The 17519-nt window shown below is 33.6% G+C and overlaps 3 protein-coding genes across 4 annotated transcripts; 2 read left to right on the top strand and 1 right to left on the bottom strand.

Moving 5' to 3' along the window:
• Positions 1–527: 527 nt before the first annotated feature.
• On the top strand, positions 528–2232 carry LOC106140877 (uncharacterized). Its single transcript, XM_013342520.2, has one exon. The coding sequence runs from the start codon at positions 675–677 to the stop codon at positions 1587–1589; it is 915 nt and encodes a 304-aa protein (XP_013197974.1). The 5' UTR covers positions 528–674; the 3' UTR covers positions 1590–2232.
• LOC106140992 (uncharacterized) lies at positions 2164–6621 on the bottom strand. Its single transcript, XM_060945442.1, has 10 exons — positions 6000–6621; positions 5268–5417; positions 5109–5195; positions 4201–4416; positions 3755–3907; positions 3454–3679; positions 2882–3192; positions 2523–2649; positions 2385–2432; positions 2164–2294 (listed from the first exon to the last, which is right to left on the bottom strand). The coding sequence occupies exons 1-10, from the start codon at positions 6225–6227 to the stop codon at positions 2233–2235; spliced, it is 1608 nt and encodes a 535-aa protein (XP_060801425.1). The 5' UTR covers positions 6228–6621; the 3' UTR covers positions 2164–2232.
• Positions 6107–16743, top strand: LOC106140875 (protein inturned). Of its 2 annotated transcripts, none has more exons than XM_060945441.1 (13): positions 6107–6228; positions 7087–7259; positions 7496–7623; positions 8179–9099; positions 9441–9682; positions 9860–9950; positions 10460–10643; positions 11115–11355; positions 11981–12077; positions 12296–12381; positions 12819–13001; positions 15732–15884; positions 16345–16743. In XM_060945441.1, exons 1-13 carry the CDS (start codon positions 6194–6196, stop codon positions 16448–16450), a joined length of 2640 nt encoding a protein of 879 aa, XP_060801424.1. In that variant the 5' UTR covers positions 6107–6193; the 3' UTR covers positions 16451–16743. The 2 variants fall into 2 exon arrangements, with proteins under 2 accessions (XP_060801424.1, XP_060801423.1); XM_060945440.1 differs by lacking the exon at positions 6107–6228 and adding an exon at positions 6709–6922.
• Positions 16744–17519: the final 776 nt, after the last annotated feature.

The following is a 17519-nucleotide window of genomic DNA, read 5'->3' as shown; positions in this document are numbered from 1 at the left end:
AACGGCCACACTCTTAAATCACTTACTCTGCCATTGATACTTGGTTCCGAGGTAACTCATATTTTTGTAGATAGCCTTTGCGACAATAATTCAGTACTTGTTCAGTACCCTACTTTATTTTGGGCGGGAAAAGAGACCTCAATGGTATGAAGCAGCGTACATACTAAGATCAGCTGATAAACTTTAATTATCTGCAGGGTATCCAAGCAACAGAAAAATAAATTCACGCTTTTATTTGTTTTCATGAGGAACATGTGATTTCATACACTTTAACCAGAATTTCCATGAAAATTGAGTGCGAGTCGGATTCAAGGTAAGGTTTCCGTACCATTATCACGATTGTTGCTTTAATATTTATTTTTTACCTGTTTACTAAATCGACCAAAACATTGCTTAAAATTACGTTTGTTTTATGGGATTAATAATTAGGTACATTTAGTGTTACTTTTTATCTATTGAGAAAAAATAAAACTTCAGGTCTGTCTGTCATTCGTGCTTGTCATTGTCATGTCAAACCAATGTCAAATACTTTTGTTTGTCTTGTCGTTGTCATGTCATGTCATGTGAAAAACATTTTATTTTCATTATTTTCCTAAGTTCTGTTCGGCTCTTTTCCAATTACCAACTGTGTTATTTTCCGGGATTATTTTAAGAATATATATGGAATTAGAAAAATGGTTTCCAAATTTGACTCCATACGAAGTGCATCGTTTCACTCATCTATAGCATCATCGTTAATAGATAAGAATGATGATTGGGTCAACATCAAAAACAACATAAAAGAATGGCTGAAGTCACGAATATTTTTGGGTCGCTACACTGAGAGAAGACTTGTGAATCCTATTATTGGATACAGAGATATTGTATTAATTAGTCCCGCTGAAACAGAGTTAAAAAGGGACTTGATAGAAGCAACCTATCAACTTAAAGCACCGTGCACCACTCAATGGATAGGTATAACGGAATCTGAAGCCCTGGGATATAGGCCTAATGGTATATGCTTATGGACAGAAATCGAGAATCAACCCTTTGGATTGTTTTGGTTTCAAATTAAATCTGTGAAATTTCGAGAAAACGAAGTTATTATATTACTAAAATGCCTAAGACATATCACCGACTCATTTTTGGAAGTTGAACCTACTTTGACAGGGGAGAAGGTGAAAGAAACAGCAAATGCAAGTATAGCTGATACAACTTCCATAAAAGAAACCTACTCTGAAATTGTTGAAACACTTCAAACTTCTTTATCTATAAGAAATGTGAAAGAATTTGTAACATTTCTCTTTGCATTTGTTATAGCTATCTTTACTGGTAGTACTGCTTTTGTAAATTTTCTGGGAAATTTTGTTTTAGCACTTTTAAGGGAGCTTTCTGTACTAGTTAAAAATTCAACACCAATGTTTTTAGGAGTTTTGGATTTTTTCAGTAAAATTGTTGGTGGGTTTTATATTCTTTTGGCGATGTTTTTTAAACCAAGCCCACAGGTTGCTTTCCAGAATAGACCTATTACCTATGATAGGCGCCAAAAGGCACATACTAGCCGTTATAATGACATACAAAGTGAGTATGATTCTAGAAACTTTGACTAAAATATTGATCTCTTGGAGTTTATCTTTGCCTAATTGTAATTTTGTGCTAAATAGCTTATCATCAGCAAATGTTTACTCATTAACAAAATGTAAATAAAATGAAACCAAAGTGTTAAAATGTAATGCTGAAGAATTGGTTGATTGCCCTTTGCAGATATATTTTTAGTCTAATGTTCACATCAATTTAAAATTTGAGAGGGCTTTAGCTTTTGTGACCACTATTTTAATGTATGTTTAATAAATAAGAATCTTCAAATTTTTTCTGAAGTAACAAGTCTTAGGAAAATGTAAATAAGGAAAGGCATTTCTTTACACAATTTTTTACGCTAAACAAAGTTAATACTGTGGTAGGCAAAGACAAATCTATATATGTTTAGAATTAGAGGAATTTGTATTTTTTTTTCCAAAATGTTTTATATGAATAACATTCCTTTATGCCTTTTTTTTACTGTTTATGCTTCAAATATGAATTAAAGAATGGGATGGTGAAGGAAAAAGTTTTACAATTGTATAGATTTATTTTACATGATTATTTATATGTTTAATTTAAATACATTTATAACTGAGAGGACATTGTCGTTTGTATACCTATAACATGTTTGTGATGTAAATGTTTTGTCAATATAATTTTGTTGATGTTTTATCAATCCTTTTCCACTGGTACAACTATTATGGAACTCCTTAAATGATTATGATTAAGATTAACTGAAACAAAGATCACACTTTTATAAAACTACATACTACATCACATTGGTTACTTGTACACTTTTTGTAATTTTGAATAGTTGTTAATACCTGATTTTTTTGATCGATTGAAATACCCAGATGGCTCCCAATCCGTAACTGAAACAGTGGCAAAATATAGTGAATACACGGTTTAAATTCCTGATTAGGTAGTTATATAAATTTAAAACAGATAATTGTGGCAAATACCTTTGCGTGCTGATGGATTCCTGAATTTATTAGGAGATAGGCCAAGACCGATTTTTGATTTATTTTTATTCTTTCTGGGGGTTTTCTTCACTGGTATTTGATTATATTCATTTTTCGTTGTAATGGTCTGTGAACACATCAATTCTTTTTTAAGTATCAAAAAAACTTAGGTACCTACATAGGTTTCTATGAGTGAAATTGTATGGTAACTGAAGGCCCATGCTACAGAAATCATCAATTATTTGACATTTGGATAGTTTAATGACTGCCGATCACACAGTCGTAAGTAATCAAGAGTTTGCTCTGTTCATATACAGGCTGTTTATAACAAAAACCTTACAAAGAAATTATGTACGAACCTCTGTTGCTGTATCAGCAATTACCATAGTCTTTGGCAAATCCAGGTCCTTTTCTCTGTCCTTTACCATGTTCTTTGAAACAATATTATTTAGTATATTTGTAATAACTATATTCATCGCACTGTTGTTATATTCCATCAGCATGTTTTTGAATAATGTCATCAATACCGGGAGATACGATGTCAACTCTAGTTTCCCCTTTTCTCTAGTGCTATAATTGTTCAGAATTTCCAAATGGGTAAATACTTCATCCAACGTCATATGTTTTCGATTGTACCCCAGAACTTTGATTGTTCTGCTCCCCAAATAATCTGTTAATTCAAAAGTTAAAAATGTAATGTGAATGAAAATTCTGAAAGAACATTTGAGGATGAGGACCTTAACATTTTATTACCTACACAAATGTTCCGAATTTCCAATGTAGGAAATTTAGTCAGTATACATTGGTTGAATGTTTTGTCGTCTACCCGATGTTTGAATTGCGATTTTATTGATTGTTTTGATAGGTTCTAATGTGTTTAGGCATTGAGTTTTTGTTTGGGGCCTTTTAATATACTGCAACTTCTTTTTACCTTCGTCAACAGGTTTGCTGTAGTATGTTACATTAACATTTTGGTACAATGGCGGTTCCAACGTGTTCAATACGATGTTTAGGGTTTCAAGAGTTTCGTATACTAATCTTCCAGCTCTTTTCCTTATAATTTTTTTTATATCATTCGTCATTTTTGTACTTAAATTCAAATATCTTCTTCCTTCCTCCAGTTGTACAAGTTTATATAGGAAATTAGCTGTTAGCTCCTAAAAAGTAGATTGTATTTAGACTTTTTTTGAATTTCTATTAAGAAGAATAATTTATCATGTGGTTTTATATACCTGTGTCACTGCATCTCCAAAGTTTTCATATTTACATGGCCATGATATGTAAATGATTACTATTGAATATTCTTCAAACAAGTTACAAATGTCTGCGTAAGCGCATCCCTGAATAATCTCTACTTTCTCAGTGTATGTGGATTGTGTGAATCCCTATAAATTTTAAAGAAATGGAGCTAAAATTGCTTATTAAACTTATAAAAAATGACCACATCACTAGAATATTTCTAGATAATGGACATCTTACTGCCTACTTGTATTCTTACGCCGTTGTACAAAGTCTTGCTTCATGTGCTCTAGAAAGGAGTTAGAAGCTTGTCACTAAGGGTCCTTTAACTACCTGTATGTTTATTTCCACATTGGTTTTTTTTTTTCAAAGTATTTAGATGGTAACGACGACTCCTATTAACCGTTAAAGAAAACATTTAAACTGTAAAGATACTAACTTCGTTTAAAAACTGCAAAGCATGTTTCGTATATTCTCCGTTCATGTAGAGGAATTTCTTCAATATTCTCATATTCTTTATAATTTCCCCAAGGGTGTTTGTAAAGAATTTTGTCTCTTCGTTAAAATGCATAATCAAGTCGTTATATTCGGGCCGGTTTAAACAATTGCATTTTCTTGTAAGACGTTTATAAATAGAACAGTCGTCGTCTTCCTCCTGTTAAAAGTTAATCTATACTTACTAATAAAAAGGTAACGTTTGTAACCTTGATTGTTTGTTTGAAAGGGCTCGAAGATTTCCAGATCTAGGACACATTTATCAGATTTCTTTTTCGTTTGAATAAATTTAATTTTTCTAACGACTAAAGATTTCCTCTTTGGACAGAAGACGGATTTCCTCTTTGGCCAGAAAAATCTTAGATTAATTTTTACAATATTTATTTGTTCGATACTAACATCTATTAAAAATGGGTATAATTATACCTGCATATGCATACTACAAAATACATACATTACAAACAAAATACATAAATACATCCAGATACATATGACAATAAAAGAAATACATACCTACTGTTGCACGAAGAACTGTTAGTATTTTTAAAACAGTAAGATGTCCTTGATCTAAGCTTACCCCATAATTAGAAACAGAAAGCCCCAAAGAAAAGTATACTCACCACCTTCATATCTTAAAGGTATCATATTTGAAATATCTTTTTCTTTGGTCTAGTGGAACTAAAGATATCAAAATACAGTACAGTGGGCTGTACAGATAAGTAAGTACATCACCACTTCGCGACGTCAACAAGACGAACGGTGATTCTTTATTAAGTGGTTCCTTATGTACAGGGTCTACTAGAACCAAGTTCTCACCCTTGGGGACATTATAAGAAATCAATTAATAGTTACCTGAACAAAAATGCCTTCCAAAGCACTCGTTTGTGCTTCTAAATGTTTAAGGGCATTAGCACCTAAAAGATCTGTGACGGAAGGGAGCTGTAAATTATTGACGTCTTTTTAGTAAATTAAATAAAAATAAATCTAAAAACAATAAAAAAAAAAACATACAGCAGACGCGATGGGTTGAGTGGGAATAGGTTTCACAAGATTTAATATCTTGGGAGTTCCAATGGGTATCTTTGAATGAGTTTTTGATTGTATTTCTTCAAGGAGATATAATAGTTTCCTTGTACTATCTTTCAATTTTATTAGGGAATCCTGAAAAAAAATAAGAGAATTCCCATTCAAATACAAATGTAAAAGTTTTGTAGAAGCTGACACACATAAAAACAATCAAGTCTTTACTCCTGCGGGGTAAACAGAGCCTGAGATTCAAAAACATAAAGACAAGCAAATTAAGAATCCCAAGTTTATAACAGTGACAACTTGCAGTAAAATAATATGATTGTGAGAGTCCGGGTAGGAGAATAGAATATCTGTGACATTATTATGTAATGTTATTTCAATGCTTATTCTATCTGCTTCATTTATCTATCACAATTAACGCATCGTGGACAGGAGGTAGAAAACTAGGTAGGTCTTAAGTAATAACAAAAGGAGAGCCTCTATCAGGTGGATCTCTCCCAGTTTTAATTACAATTGTTCTTATAGCTGACTGAAAATATACCTACACGTTTCTTCACAGCGCCACCTATCCTACTTACATAGATATATAAAACGTGTTATGTTGATAACTCATGGACCTAATAATATTTACGTCCATGTGATAACTAGATAGGTAGGTACCTATTAGTTACCTAAGAAATCATGTGATGGAACCTAAAGAGTAAAATAACGTACCAACTGGATATTGCAAACTGATTCCGTTACTCCTGTTCGTATTACATTTGATGACTTTCCTTTAACTTCATCAGCCTGATTTTTAACTATTTTAGGTGCTCTATATGATACAACGCTCGTAGCAGCTAAATCTGAATACGGGAAACCATCCTCATCATCTTCAACATCATGTCTTCTGGACTGTTCAATACTTGATGAGGATTTCGTTATATTCAAATTATCGGACATTGTAAGTTTATTTAATATGTATCAGTTATTCTAATAATAATACTTATCATTTATTGTTTTGTCATTTTGGTAAACCACTAAATTATTACTAAATACGGGTGCTTATTATTTTTGTTTGCCATTTTTGAATTTTAGTGCCAAATTTTGAAATAGTGATTGTGCCACTGCCAATAGTGCCAAACAATGACATGAATAAAATTACAATTTTAACTGGATCCAGTGGATACTCTCCAATGAAGAAGTATCCTATACTCTCAAGACTGGACCGCATTAACTTAACAAAATGATAGGTAGGCACTGATCTATGCTATGTTGTATCTTTTCGCCATTTTGGCGCCTAGCAGAAGTTTGTGGAACACTGGTGTGCTGTGGGGTCATTATTTAATATATAAAGGTTGATACTATAAGCTGGAACCACAGGTCCAATTCACGTCAGTGGCTTGAGTGTTAGTTGTCACTGACTGATGTCAATGTCAGGCCTTGAGAATGCACAAATGCACATTTTTGCTGTTTGTTTTGTTTACAGTTTTACATTGCTATTTACAATTTTAATTTTTAAATGTTTTTTATCAATTTTGATCTCAATCCCTCGTTATGAATAATTACAAGAGTAAAATCAATTATGATAGTCCTTGTGATTCGGATAATGACTGGACTAGCTCTTCAAATGATTCCAAATATTCAGATTCTGAAAGGTACAACCGAATCATAATAATTGAGATTCGTTTCATAAATCTAAACAAAAATGTATAAACCATACATATAATCACATTTTCAAACCTTACGGGGTAGACGAAGCCAACAGTCTTCAATACACTGAAAGGCCACGATTATACATTGATGTGTTGTCTGCTTTTAGTTCAGTGCCAGAGTGGGATTCTGATGTGGGCGAAGATGGAGAACTTGTTTACATCAAAATTAAAGAAAACAATGATGCCTCAGAGGATGCCACAGCCCCATTATTAGAAAAATGTGAGGCTTTTAATTTAAGGAATAATTTCAAACGATCTTCTACCAGGCGATCTACAAAAGGTAAAGTCTTGAATTTGTGCTCTTTTGATTGATTTTTACATACAGCCAATTTTGGGTTAGACAGGCCTATTGCCTGCAAGATTAAAATATTATTCTTAGTTACTTGGGTAAATGAAAAATCTATAGCTCCTAATTTGAATGAGGTAAAGCCTAAATTATTACTTAGTTGCTAAGTTTATTTACATTTGACATGATATCAGCACAAACTTTAACTTATTAATAAAATTACATTCCAGGTAGAATATTTAAAGCATTAAAAGTGCGTAAAGCAAAAAATATGGCCAGTGGGAATAAAGATGGTACTGCCTCATCTCAAAGTAATAAAGAACAATCAAAGGAACATGACACTTCCGTCATTATAGTGGTACTTATTAATAACAATATTTACATACATACATATGGTCACGTCTATATCCCTTGCGGGGTAGACAGAGCCAACAGTCTTGAAAAGACTGAATGACCACATTCAGCTATTTGGCTTAATGATAGAATTGAGATTCAAATAGTGACAGGTTGCTAGCCCATCGCCTAAAAAAGAATCCCAAGATTGTAAGCCTAGCCCTTAGTCGCCTTTTACGACATCCATGGGAAAGAGATGGAGTGGTCCTATTCTTTTTTGTATTGGTGCCGGGAACCACACAGCACTTAATAATAATATTTCTTGTTAATAAAACTTTTATTTTCCATTGTATATTGTAGTATTTCATTTTATTATTAAATAAATATAAATATATTAATATTATACATATTAAATAAAAATAAACAATTGCTACTTATTGCCAAAAATTATGTACCTATACATATGTATAATGAAAAATTCTAACTATTTTTATACTCTAAAATTAAGGAAACATTTGAAAATAAATTTCACTTCTACTTTGATTTAAATGTATTTGTAATTTTAATTTCATATTTTCAGGTCAGCAAAAACATGATTTTCAGTACCAAAAAGAATTGTCAGATAGAAAAAATTTTAGGTATAAGTCTGGAAACTCATTCTGATGGGAAAAGATTAGTTGTTCAAGATTTTTCCATTGAAGCTCTTGCAATTTATTCACCTAAAGTAAAGAAAGGTTTTATACTTCAGAAACTAAATGGTATAGAAGTGGAGGCATGTAACATAAATAATGTTCTTCAAAGGGTTGCAGATGATCCTTTCAATCCTAAGCTTACATTCCAAGCTCCATCAGAAGGCGATAATATAGACATTGTCAAACTGCTTACTTCAAAAATTGAGGTAGATAATTCTCTCTCACAATTCTTACGAGATTCACATTGTTCAGTCCTGTACATATGCTGTAATGATATTGAATATCACAATAATGATGATAATGGAGTCTTGTATTGCTATCCGCGGCCATACAACCAAAATTACCTGTATAATACCAGAGGGGCTTATGTAACTTTATGTCATTTGGCACCAAAGTCTTTAGGAACAAGTGAACCAATCACATCAACAGTGCTCTATGCCGAAACTCTTATCAATATCACATACAAAACTAACTATGGCGATCTGTTATTGGTTGCATTTCCTAATAAGTTTGTAAATGTGTTTGCTGCGAAAAGGATAATTGATGATATTGTTAGAATGTTGGAATTTTTATATGGATCATTGAAATCCTGTTTTACAAAGCCAAATAATGTTGATAAGTTAGATGGCATCTTTTCTCGTGTTTTCGTGTCTTTAATACATGGCTGTGATAAAGATGAGAAAGGCAATATAAATATGAATCAGTTTGAGGATCTGTTAGGTGCTCATGCAGTGACATTACCATTGGATGTGAGAGTGCAAGTTGATGACGCAATCACTGAATTAGAAGCAGCTGACTACAGAGAATGGGTATGTATGAAAAATTTTATAACATACATACATATAGTCTTGAAAAGACTGATAGGCCACATTTAGCTATTTGGCTTAATGATAGAATTAAGGGTCAAATAGTGACAGGTTCAATTTTAATAAATTTAGTGTTTTATTTGTTTTAATTTTAAAATCAACCTAATAAAAAAGTGTCAGGCGTCTGCCCTTGGCGTGCTTAATTATAGTCTGTGTTAGGACACCACTCAATAGACTAGACAAATTGAATATAAACAATAACAATAGGATTTAAAAGGTCAGAGGATGTATTTTATTTACAATTTTGCATTGATAAGCTAATTCTATTTGGTTAATTTTTTCAGACAGATGATGTTGAAAACTTTCAAAGACTGTACACGGTGATTGGTGCGTGTTTGTACTACTCTGGTCACTTGTTAAGTTCACATTTACAAGACGAAGACTTGAAGGAGATCAATGCGTTTCTAAAATTGAATGGGATTCTTAAACTAAGTACAGAAAAGGAACTAGAGAAGCTTGTAATATGGAAAGAAGTCTACATCAACGAGCATAGAACTGCTAATATGACAGATACTTCTGAATTCAGGTAGGTAATAGTAGTACCTATGCTGATTTTTAACTATTATGACATATAATTGTTAAGGACTAATTACACAAATTGAGTTAGCCACAAAGTAAGTTCAGAACTTGTGTAATAGGTTACTAACTTAAGAATACAATACTTAAGGGTCCTTCTATATTTTAAATTGATGTTCGATTTTAGGATTCCAGAAGGTCGCTGGTTCCTGCTTCTCGTTGGCAAAGGTCACTTTATACTGGCCACATTGATGGAGGCAGGTGGATGTACTGAGGATGTAAGTAAAGTTTGGAGTTGCTTTTCTTTCAAAGAGATTCCAATTAGGCTATACGAATAGATAACAGTATCTCATTTCAAAATACTAGGTTACCTAAATATCGAGTTTGGGCACAAGTGATTAACTTTTATAAAACCAAGGTGTAGTACAACGTTGTTGTATTTTATATTAGAAATCATAGGTCATGTGGAGAGAATGAAAGAAAGTAGGTTAAAAAAAGTAGCAAATAAATAAAGAAAGTGTGGAGGGAAAGGTCGGAGTGGGAAGGCCTAGACGAGCGTATCTTGATCAAATTAAGGACGTCCTGGTAAAGGGTCAGGTTAAGAGTACCCGAAACCGCCGAGCTTGCATGAAGAGAGCTATGAATGTGGATAAAGCGAAAGAAGTATGCAGAGATTGTGGGAAGTCGAAAGATATAGTCTCTGCCTACCCCTCCGGGAAAAAGGCGTGATTTTATGTATATTTTTAGAAATTATCGAGGTGTACCAAGATGTTTGATATGTTTATAGGCAGTGGGAGTCACCCCGCCATCTCCATTTTACGTGGAAGAATGTGAGAGTTGTCTAGAATTGCTCTACGAAATGGGACTCAACAAGTACCTCGCGTCCTGGTTCTCTTCCAATACTCAGCCGCAGTTGCAGACCACGCCGGAGTGCCTGACAAAGCATGGAAGGAAAATCAAGGAATTGAATGGTAATTTTGATTACAAGCGACCCGCCCATTTTAAGATATAAACCGTCCTAAAAAAACCAGAATGTTGTAAAGCTGGTTTTTTCAGGACAGGAACTAAATCTGACAACAGCTTTCCGAGATTAGCGCATACAAACAAACAAAGAAAATAAGGGGTACTTAATAATATGTCAGGTAACCCCACACACACTATGTCGCGTGGTTCTCAGCACTTTATTAGAAAGGGCTAGTCCATCTCTTTCGATGGATAAAGTAAAAGGCGACTAAGGGAATAAGCATAGGTATTCATCTAGTGCAGACGTGAACACGAAAATTCCCATCGGTTCCCGTTCCCGCGAGAATTTGGGGAACGGTACCCGTAGATTATATAAGGAACCTACAAGCCAAATGTCTGTCAGTAAGTCACTCAGCAACTGAAAAGTTTTATACATAAGTAGTTTTGTGTAGAATTTTAAACTGTGAACTTTTTTTCAGCATTGAAAACGGAACCAGTAAAAACATCAACACTCAAACATTCCAAATCTCAAATCGATTTAAAGAAACGCCACAGTTCCACGGAACAAATCAACGCGTGTACAAGCGACATCGCCAGCAACCACGGCGGCCATCACAGTTTGTACAACCAGTGGTACAGCGCGCCGCAGAAACAGTATCGCCATTCAAGCAATTTGGATATAAGTTATTCGGAAGATTCTAATAGTTTGAAAAGTAACAGGTGAATCATCTTATTGAGCGCCTAAAGAATTCCAATTCCCGTAGCTTGGCACGCGCGATGCCGTTTTTATCGCTCGAAAAACTATAACTATAGAGGAACAGAGATAGTTTTTCGCGCGATAATAAAGGGGTCGCACGCCATGCTACGAGGGCAGTATTAGAGTTCATTGGGCGGCTTTTTAAATTTCTAAAGTCAAGATTCAGTCATGTTCAATATTTGTTATAAATAAATAAATATATACGGGACAAATTACACAGATTGAGTTAGCCTCGAAGTAAGTTCGAAACTTGTATTTTACTAACTCAACGATACTATATTTTAGAATAAATAATTATATAGATAAACATCCAAGACCCAGGCCAATTAGAGAAAGTTCGTTTCTCGTCATGCCCTGGCCGGGATTCGAACCCGGGACCTCCGGTGACACAGACAAGTGCACTACCGCTGCGCCACATAGGCCGTTAGTAAGTATGTAACATCATCCAATTTAGCTCAGTGGTTAAGCAGACTACAAAATAAAACAAATTGTGCATCATACTAACTAAAATAGAAGTATGATTTATAAAAAGACAGATACGCGTGTAATACAAAAATTGTATTGCAAAGTGGTTGTGGTTTTTTTCAGTGAAATAAGTGACGATCGTGTTCAAGGAAGAAGGGCTGATAGGGAGCAGAAGAATAGAAGAGATTCTTCAGGATCTGATTCTGACTGGGATAGACAGGTAATCTAGTAATATTTGGCACTATTTAGCTAGTAAAAAGCTTAAATTTAATAATATACAAGAATTTTTCAGAAATTGTTGAAGTATTTATATCGATACCATTACAATACTTTCTATACGCGAATGTAACTAATACTTGACTGGTATTTGAAGAAAGTGTAAATCCCTATTATGAATTTACTACTGATTTTCAACGTATGTTTGTATAACCTTTTTAGGACGGCAGTAGAGCAAGCAGCAGTGTGGATATGTCTGATATTAGGAAGTCTCTTCTGAACGAAATAGACCGAGTTACTACACACAGGTATTATATTGATATTGCTTTCCTTGTCTTATAGCGATATAAAATTGTGATCTATACTAATATTATAAATGTGAGAGTGTGTTTGTTTGTCCGACTTTTACGTTTGAAAATAATTGAACCGATCTCCATGAAATTTTGAATACAGTGTAGTTTCTTCATTAAAAATAAATTCATATTTCGTGGTTGATTTTAAATAATTTACTTACAAGTGCAAGTGTCATCATGCAATTTCTTGGGTTTTTATAACAACGCAAATCGGTACAATAACATACATACATACATATGGTCACGTCTATATCCGTTGCGGGGTAGACAGAACCGTGTGCCGGGAACCACACGGCACACGGTAGAATAACAACGCTTAAGATTTAGAAAGCAAAGTACTGAATCGATTTTACTTTGTAAAAAGAGCACTGAATTTTCGTTACGATTTACAGGATAACTGCGGGCGATGAAAACGTGTTATTCCATTTCGTGCAACTAGACACAGCGAAGGGTGTCCTCATAGCTCCGGTGAAGAACATCGAGGCACAAGCCAATAACGCTCTGTATTCATACATCATCAAGACTTTCAGGTCCGCCTGCCGAAGGATTCATGAGATTTTACAACACAATATTAGGTATGTTCGGTTGATACATACATACATATGTATATACTAGTAAAATAACTGTTGTTCACCCTTGCCTCAATTTTGTTTATGATCCTCTTATTGTCAGGTTGGCTGGAAGAGATCCCACTTAGGGATAAGCCCGCCTTTGTACTGTACTGTTTTTATTTGTAATGTACTCCTTTAGTGAACAATAAAGCATTTACTTACTTACTTATATACATAAATAACGCATCTTTCCCGAATGGGTAGGCAGAGACTACATCTTTTCACTTGCTACGATGCCTACAAAGTTCTTTCGCTTCATCTACATTCATAAATCTCTCATGCCAGCTATTCCGTTTTGGGTACTAGATGATAGTTAACGAGTTTCTGTTGACTGACTAATAAAAAGTAAAAAAAAATATCAATGTAAAAAAAAAATATCTTAGATAAGATGATGACTGGTATCCGTCTAATACTATACTTACTAATATTATAAATGCGAAATTCTACATACATATAATCACGCTTATATCCCTTGCCGGGTAGACAGAGCCACGCTTTTTACTCTGATTTAAATTGTTTTGTTTATAAATTTAATTTTGTTATAATTTTAATCCGAGGTAATTACTACTACAACTGACTATAACTGATTATTCGACTTGCTACTACTGAATTCCTTTGTCATTAATTTTTATTTTCTATTTTTTAGTTTGATTAGCAATAAAAGCGTAGTTTTTTTTAAACTATTATTTATTTTCTATTTTTTAGTTCGATTTGCAATAAAACGGGTAGTTTTCTAGTTTTTTTATACAATAATTTTTTGGAAGTTAACACTTCTGGTATAACTATCCTACTAGAAAAGACTTTCGCAACCATGCGCCCATCGCTGGAGGTTTTCACAACTAACTTTCTTAAAGTTATATGTGGCCTGATTGGATTAAATCTCATAATATTCTCATCATCATGATTCTTTTTAAGGTGATGGGCTTGCAACCTGTCACTATTTGAATCTCAATTCTATCTTAAAGCCAAATAGCTGAACGTGGCCTATCAGTCTTTACAAGACTGTTGGCTCTGTCTACCCCGCAAGGGATATAGACGTGATTATATGTATGTATGATGATTGTTCAACCCAGTTGAAAAGAATTTTATAGTGATAAATCACTGTTAATAATATTTTTGACTATCCAGCAAACGTAATAATTTTCGATTGTGGCCTTGCCAGGAATCAAACCACAAGATTAAGAGGCAGATTGATACAGGAACAAAAATATTTCAAACATACCTCCACTGCCTTTACAATCAGGAACGCGACAAAGTTTATCTGAAGACATCGTGGCACTTTTGTTGTAAAATCTGTCTTTCACAAAAACAAACACAAACTTGGGACTCCTATCTCAAATAATAAGGTACTTTTTACAGGAGTCCTATCTCAAAATATCTGCACAACACAGTAAACACAGTCAGAGTCCAATCTCAGATGATAAAATCACACGAATATCCGGAAGAACAAAGCTCGACTCAACGGGAGATTCCAAACTCCAAATAACGACAAGTTATCAGCACAAAACAAAGTGCAAATAGGTAAATACACAGGCACCGGTAAAAAACAACAGAAAGAAAGTTTACAGGTGTTCGAATCGAATTCAATCAAAACTTACTGCAAAACTTATTTGACATAAAAAACTGTCACTCATTTTCCAAACGAGTATTACAGTGTTGCTATTATAAATAGGCAAAAGATACCTAATGTTAATTCAAGAATTGCATTAATATGTTAAATACGTATTAAATATCGCAAAGTTCTGTAGGTAGTAACTTTATTCTTGTATTTTTGTAAATTTAGTTGTTCAATTTTCATTTATTACTTTTGTTTTATTACTTATATATTTTTTATTGTTTTAAAATATTCTACTAATTCTACTATTGTTTCTAATGGTAATTCTAAATGGAGCAATGCGATGAAATAAAGAAGCCTCAGGTTAATAGTAACATTATATGGAAATATATTACATCTCTTTTTGACTCATTATACGTCAAAACTTCTTGGTTTCTTGTATGGAGATTACTGGCACTGGTGCTATCTCTGTCTCTCTTACTCTCATACGAAGGATCTAAAAATGAATTTATTAATCCTGGCAGTTTTAATAAGGATAATGAGAAACTCTTATCAAAATATTGCATTGTCATCGGTCCTTGATACGTGTGCAAAGTTCCAAGTTGATCAGACGTTTAGAAATCAGTGAAAATTAAGCTCAAAGATTCCGTTACATACATACATACATACCTACATACATACATACATACAACCCAAGCTAATAAAAGCGTAGTAAAAAGAATCGCAAGTTTATTAGCATATCCCTTGGTCGCCTTTTACGACATTCATGTGAAAGATATGGAGTGGTCCTATTCTAAAGTGTCAGGAACCATCGGTCATTAGGATAGAAAAACGTGAACAATATTTTTCAAATATTTTTATGTATCGTTTGCCACGATTGCGGTATAAGACAATTGCTGGTATCCGTATCCTTATACCATACATAATAGTATTATAAATACGAAATTCTATCTGTCTGATACGCGTTTGATCTTGGAGAAATCATCAATATCAAGAAAGCTTGAATTACTTATTACACAATCTCAAACATTTTTATTCAATGCAATAATAATTCAAACCAATATGTATTTGGAAATGATATGCATATGTGAGACATCTGAAAATTTGTTTGTCATTAATTATGTTGTATGTATTTAAAGGTTTAAAGCAAATGAAACGCCAAAAAGTCCGCTGAACAAGATCCTGATAGCGGTGAAGGAACATGGCATGTTATTTCAAGCGCCCGCTCATATCTTGAACGAGTGCGGCATCAATAAGAAAAGCTCAGAGAACTTTAAATTCTGGGTTGTCGGGTAAGTATTTAAAAGCTTTTGGACCAGCAAAATAAGGGAAATAAAAGTTATGATGATGATACCTCCGTAAATTAAAGCTTATTATTTGGCGATAAGGTTTAAAATAATATTGACCTCTTCTTAATTCCTTGGCTACCTTACTCCTTATTATTTATTTTAAACTTTATTGGGCCTTAAACATACAATAGATGAACCTTTAATTTATAGCAAACACATAAATAATCAGGTGTCTACACGGGAGAAAAATAGGCTAATGTTAACTAACTCCCTTTTTCATGATAATCTACTCATGTAGATTATCATGAAAAAGGACCTATTTATTCAATTTATTAAACAAACTTGAATCAATCTTGTTGTTCATGAATGTCTATCAATCTGAAACAAGAGTAGGTGTTATTGTCGTCCGTATTATAACTTATTATCTATGAGTTTCGTCTAATTTATATTTATATTATTGCAGACGCGTATTCAGCGAGCCCGAGCCACGGGAGCTTTACCTCTGCTACCACGAATCAGTGCCTCAAGATATCACTGAAGTCGCCGCTCTTCTCTCTTACTTAGAATAACACTAAATCTTATTGTTTATATATTAAATTTGGGATTCCTCGTTGAGGCGTAGCCCTAACCTGTCACCATTTGAATCTCAATTCCATTTTAAGCTATACTGCTGAACGTGGCCTTAGTGTTTTCAAGACTGTTTGCTCTGTCTTCCTCTTAAGGGGCAAAATGCAATGTATTGGAAATAATATTCAACGAGCCTTGAATCTGCGATATATGACTAAGCTTTATTATATATTTGTTCAATTAAAACTACTCAGATAAGTTAAGTTAACCTAAGGTTTAAAGTGTTTAAGAAAATATTGGCAGTATTTAAAAAAAATATATTACATACAACTTTTACAAAACTTTGTTTTTTTTTTTACTTTACGGTTATTTTTATAAATTTAACCGGTGTAGTAAATACTTTGAGGAATTGCCGAAATTCCCGCAGTAACGAGAAAATGGGTCATTGCGCGCGGACAAAAGCTGTATGAATAAAACGCGCCTTAGCCATCAAAAGTAATGTGAAGAGCATGGGCAACGTTCGTCTGGGAAAAGGGCTTGTTCCCTGACAGAGTATGCAAGCTAAATATTTATCTTTGACATAAAACAGTCTGAAACTCTGTTCAAATAAGCTCATCAGTAAAAATGGTGTTGAGTTTATAATTTGAAATTGTTGTTTGTGTCTATGTTGATGTCTACCTTGTCAATTCCTAAAAAAATCTGCTGGTGTCATTTTTGTTACAATAAAACACCTGGTTATTTATTCAAATCTCGTTTATTTTTAACAAATGGGCACCAAAAGCCCCAACCATAGCAACATAACAAAGATATCGGAAAAATATAGATGACCCCAATCTTGAACCCCGACGGTGCTCTAAGACTTTACTCGATGTACCTATGTATAGTCTCAAGAAACGTTGGTCGTTGAAGACAGTTTTTAGAAAGCTGATCAGTTGGATTATCACAGATTTGGTGACACAAGATGAATTTATGATAAAATAGTACGAGTCTCCCCCGTGTTAGTTTCGAATTTACCGCCATTTTGGCATTAAGCGACGAATCCGTTTCCGTTAGTAAAAGTTCGTTCATAGA

The sequence above is a fragment of the Amyelois transitella genome, chromosome 8 (genome assembly GCF_032362555.1).
Source record: "Amyelois transitella isolate CPQ chromosome 8, ilAmyTran1.1, whole genome shotgun sequence".
NCBI classification, from domain to species: domain Eukaryota; kingdom Metazoa; phylum Arthropoda; class Insecta; order Lepidoptera; family Pyralidae; genus Amyelois; species Amyelois transitella.
Note: the sequence above shows the minus strand (reverse complement) of the source record. Positions and strands in the feature narration are given on the sequence as shown.

What these genes read in the sequence shown, in the direction of transcription:
- LOC106140877 (XM_013342520.2), top strand. Translation starts at nt 675, where the DNA reads ATGGTTTCCAAATTTGACTCCATACGAAGTGCATCGTTTCACTCATCT.
- LOC106140992 (XM_060945442.1), bottom strand. Translation starts at nt 6,227, where the DNA reads ATGTCCGATAATTTGAATATAACGAAATCCTCATCAAGTATTGAACAG. An exon ending in CAGTTTGCAATATCCAGTTG is followed by an intron (nt 5,418 to 5,999) that starts GTACGTTATTTT and finishes ATTTTTTTTCAG; the next exon opens with GATTCCCTAATAAAATTGAA. An exon ending in TTGGAGATGCAGTGACACAG is followed by an intron (nt 3,680 to 3,754) that starts GTATATAAAACC and finishes TCTACTTTTTAG; the next exon opens with GAGCTAACAGCTAATTTCCT.
- LOC106140875 (XM_060945440.1), top strand. Translation starts at nt 6,822, where the DNA reads ATGAATAATTACAAGAGTAAAATCAATTATGATAGTCCTTGTGATTCG. An exon ending in TACCAGGCGATCTACAAAAG is followed by an intron (nt 7,260 to 7,495) that starts GTAAAGTCTTGA and finishes ATTACATTCCAG; the next exon opens with GTAGAATATTTAAAGCATTA. An exon ending in AATAGTTTGAAAAGTAACAG is followed by an intron (nt 11,356 to 11,980) that starts GTGAATCATCTT and finishes GGTTTTTTTCAG; the next exon opens with TGAAATAAGTGACGATCGTG.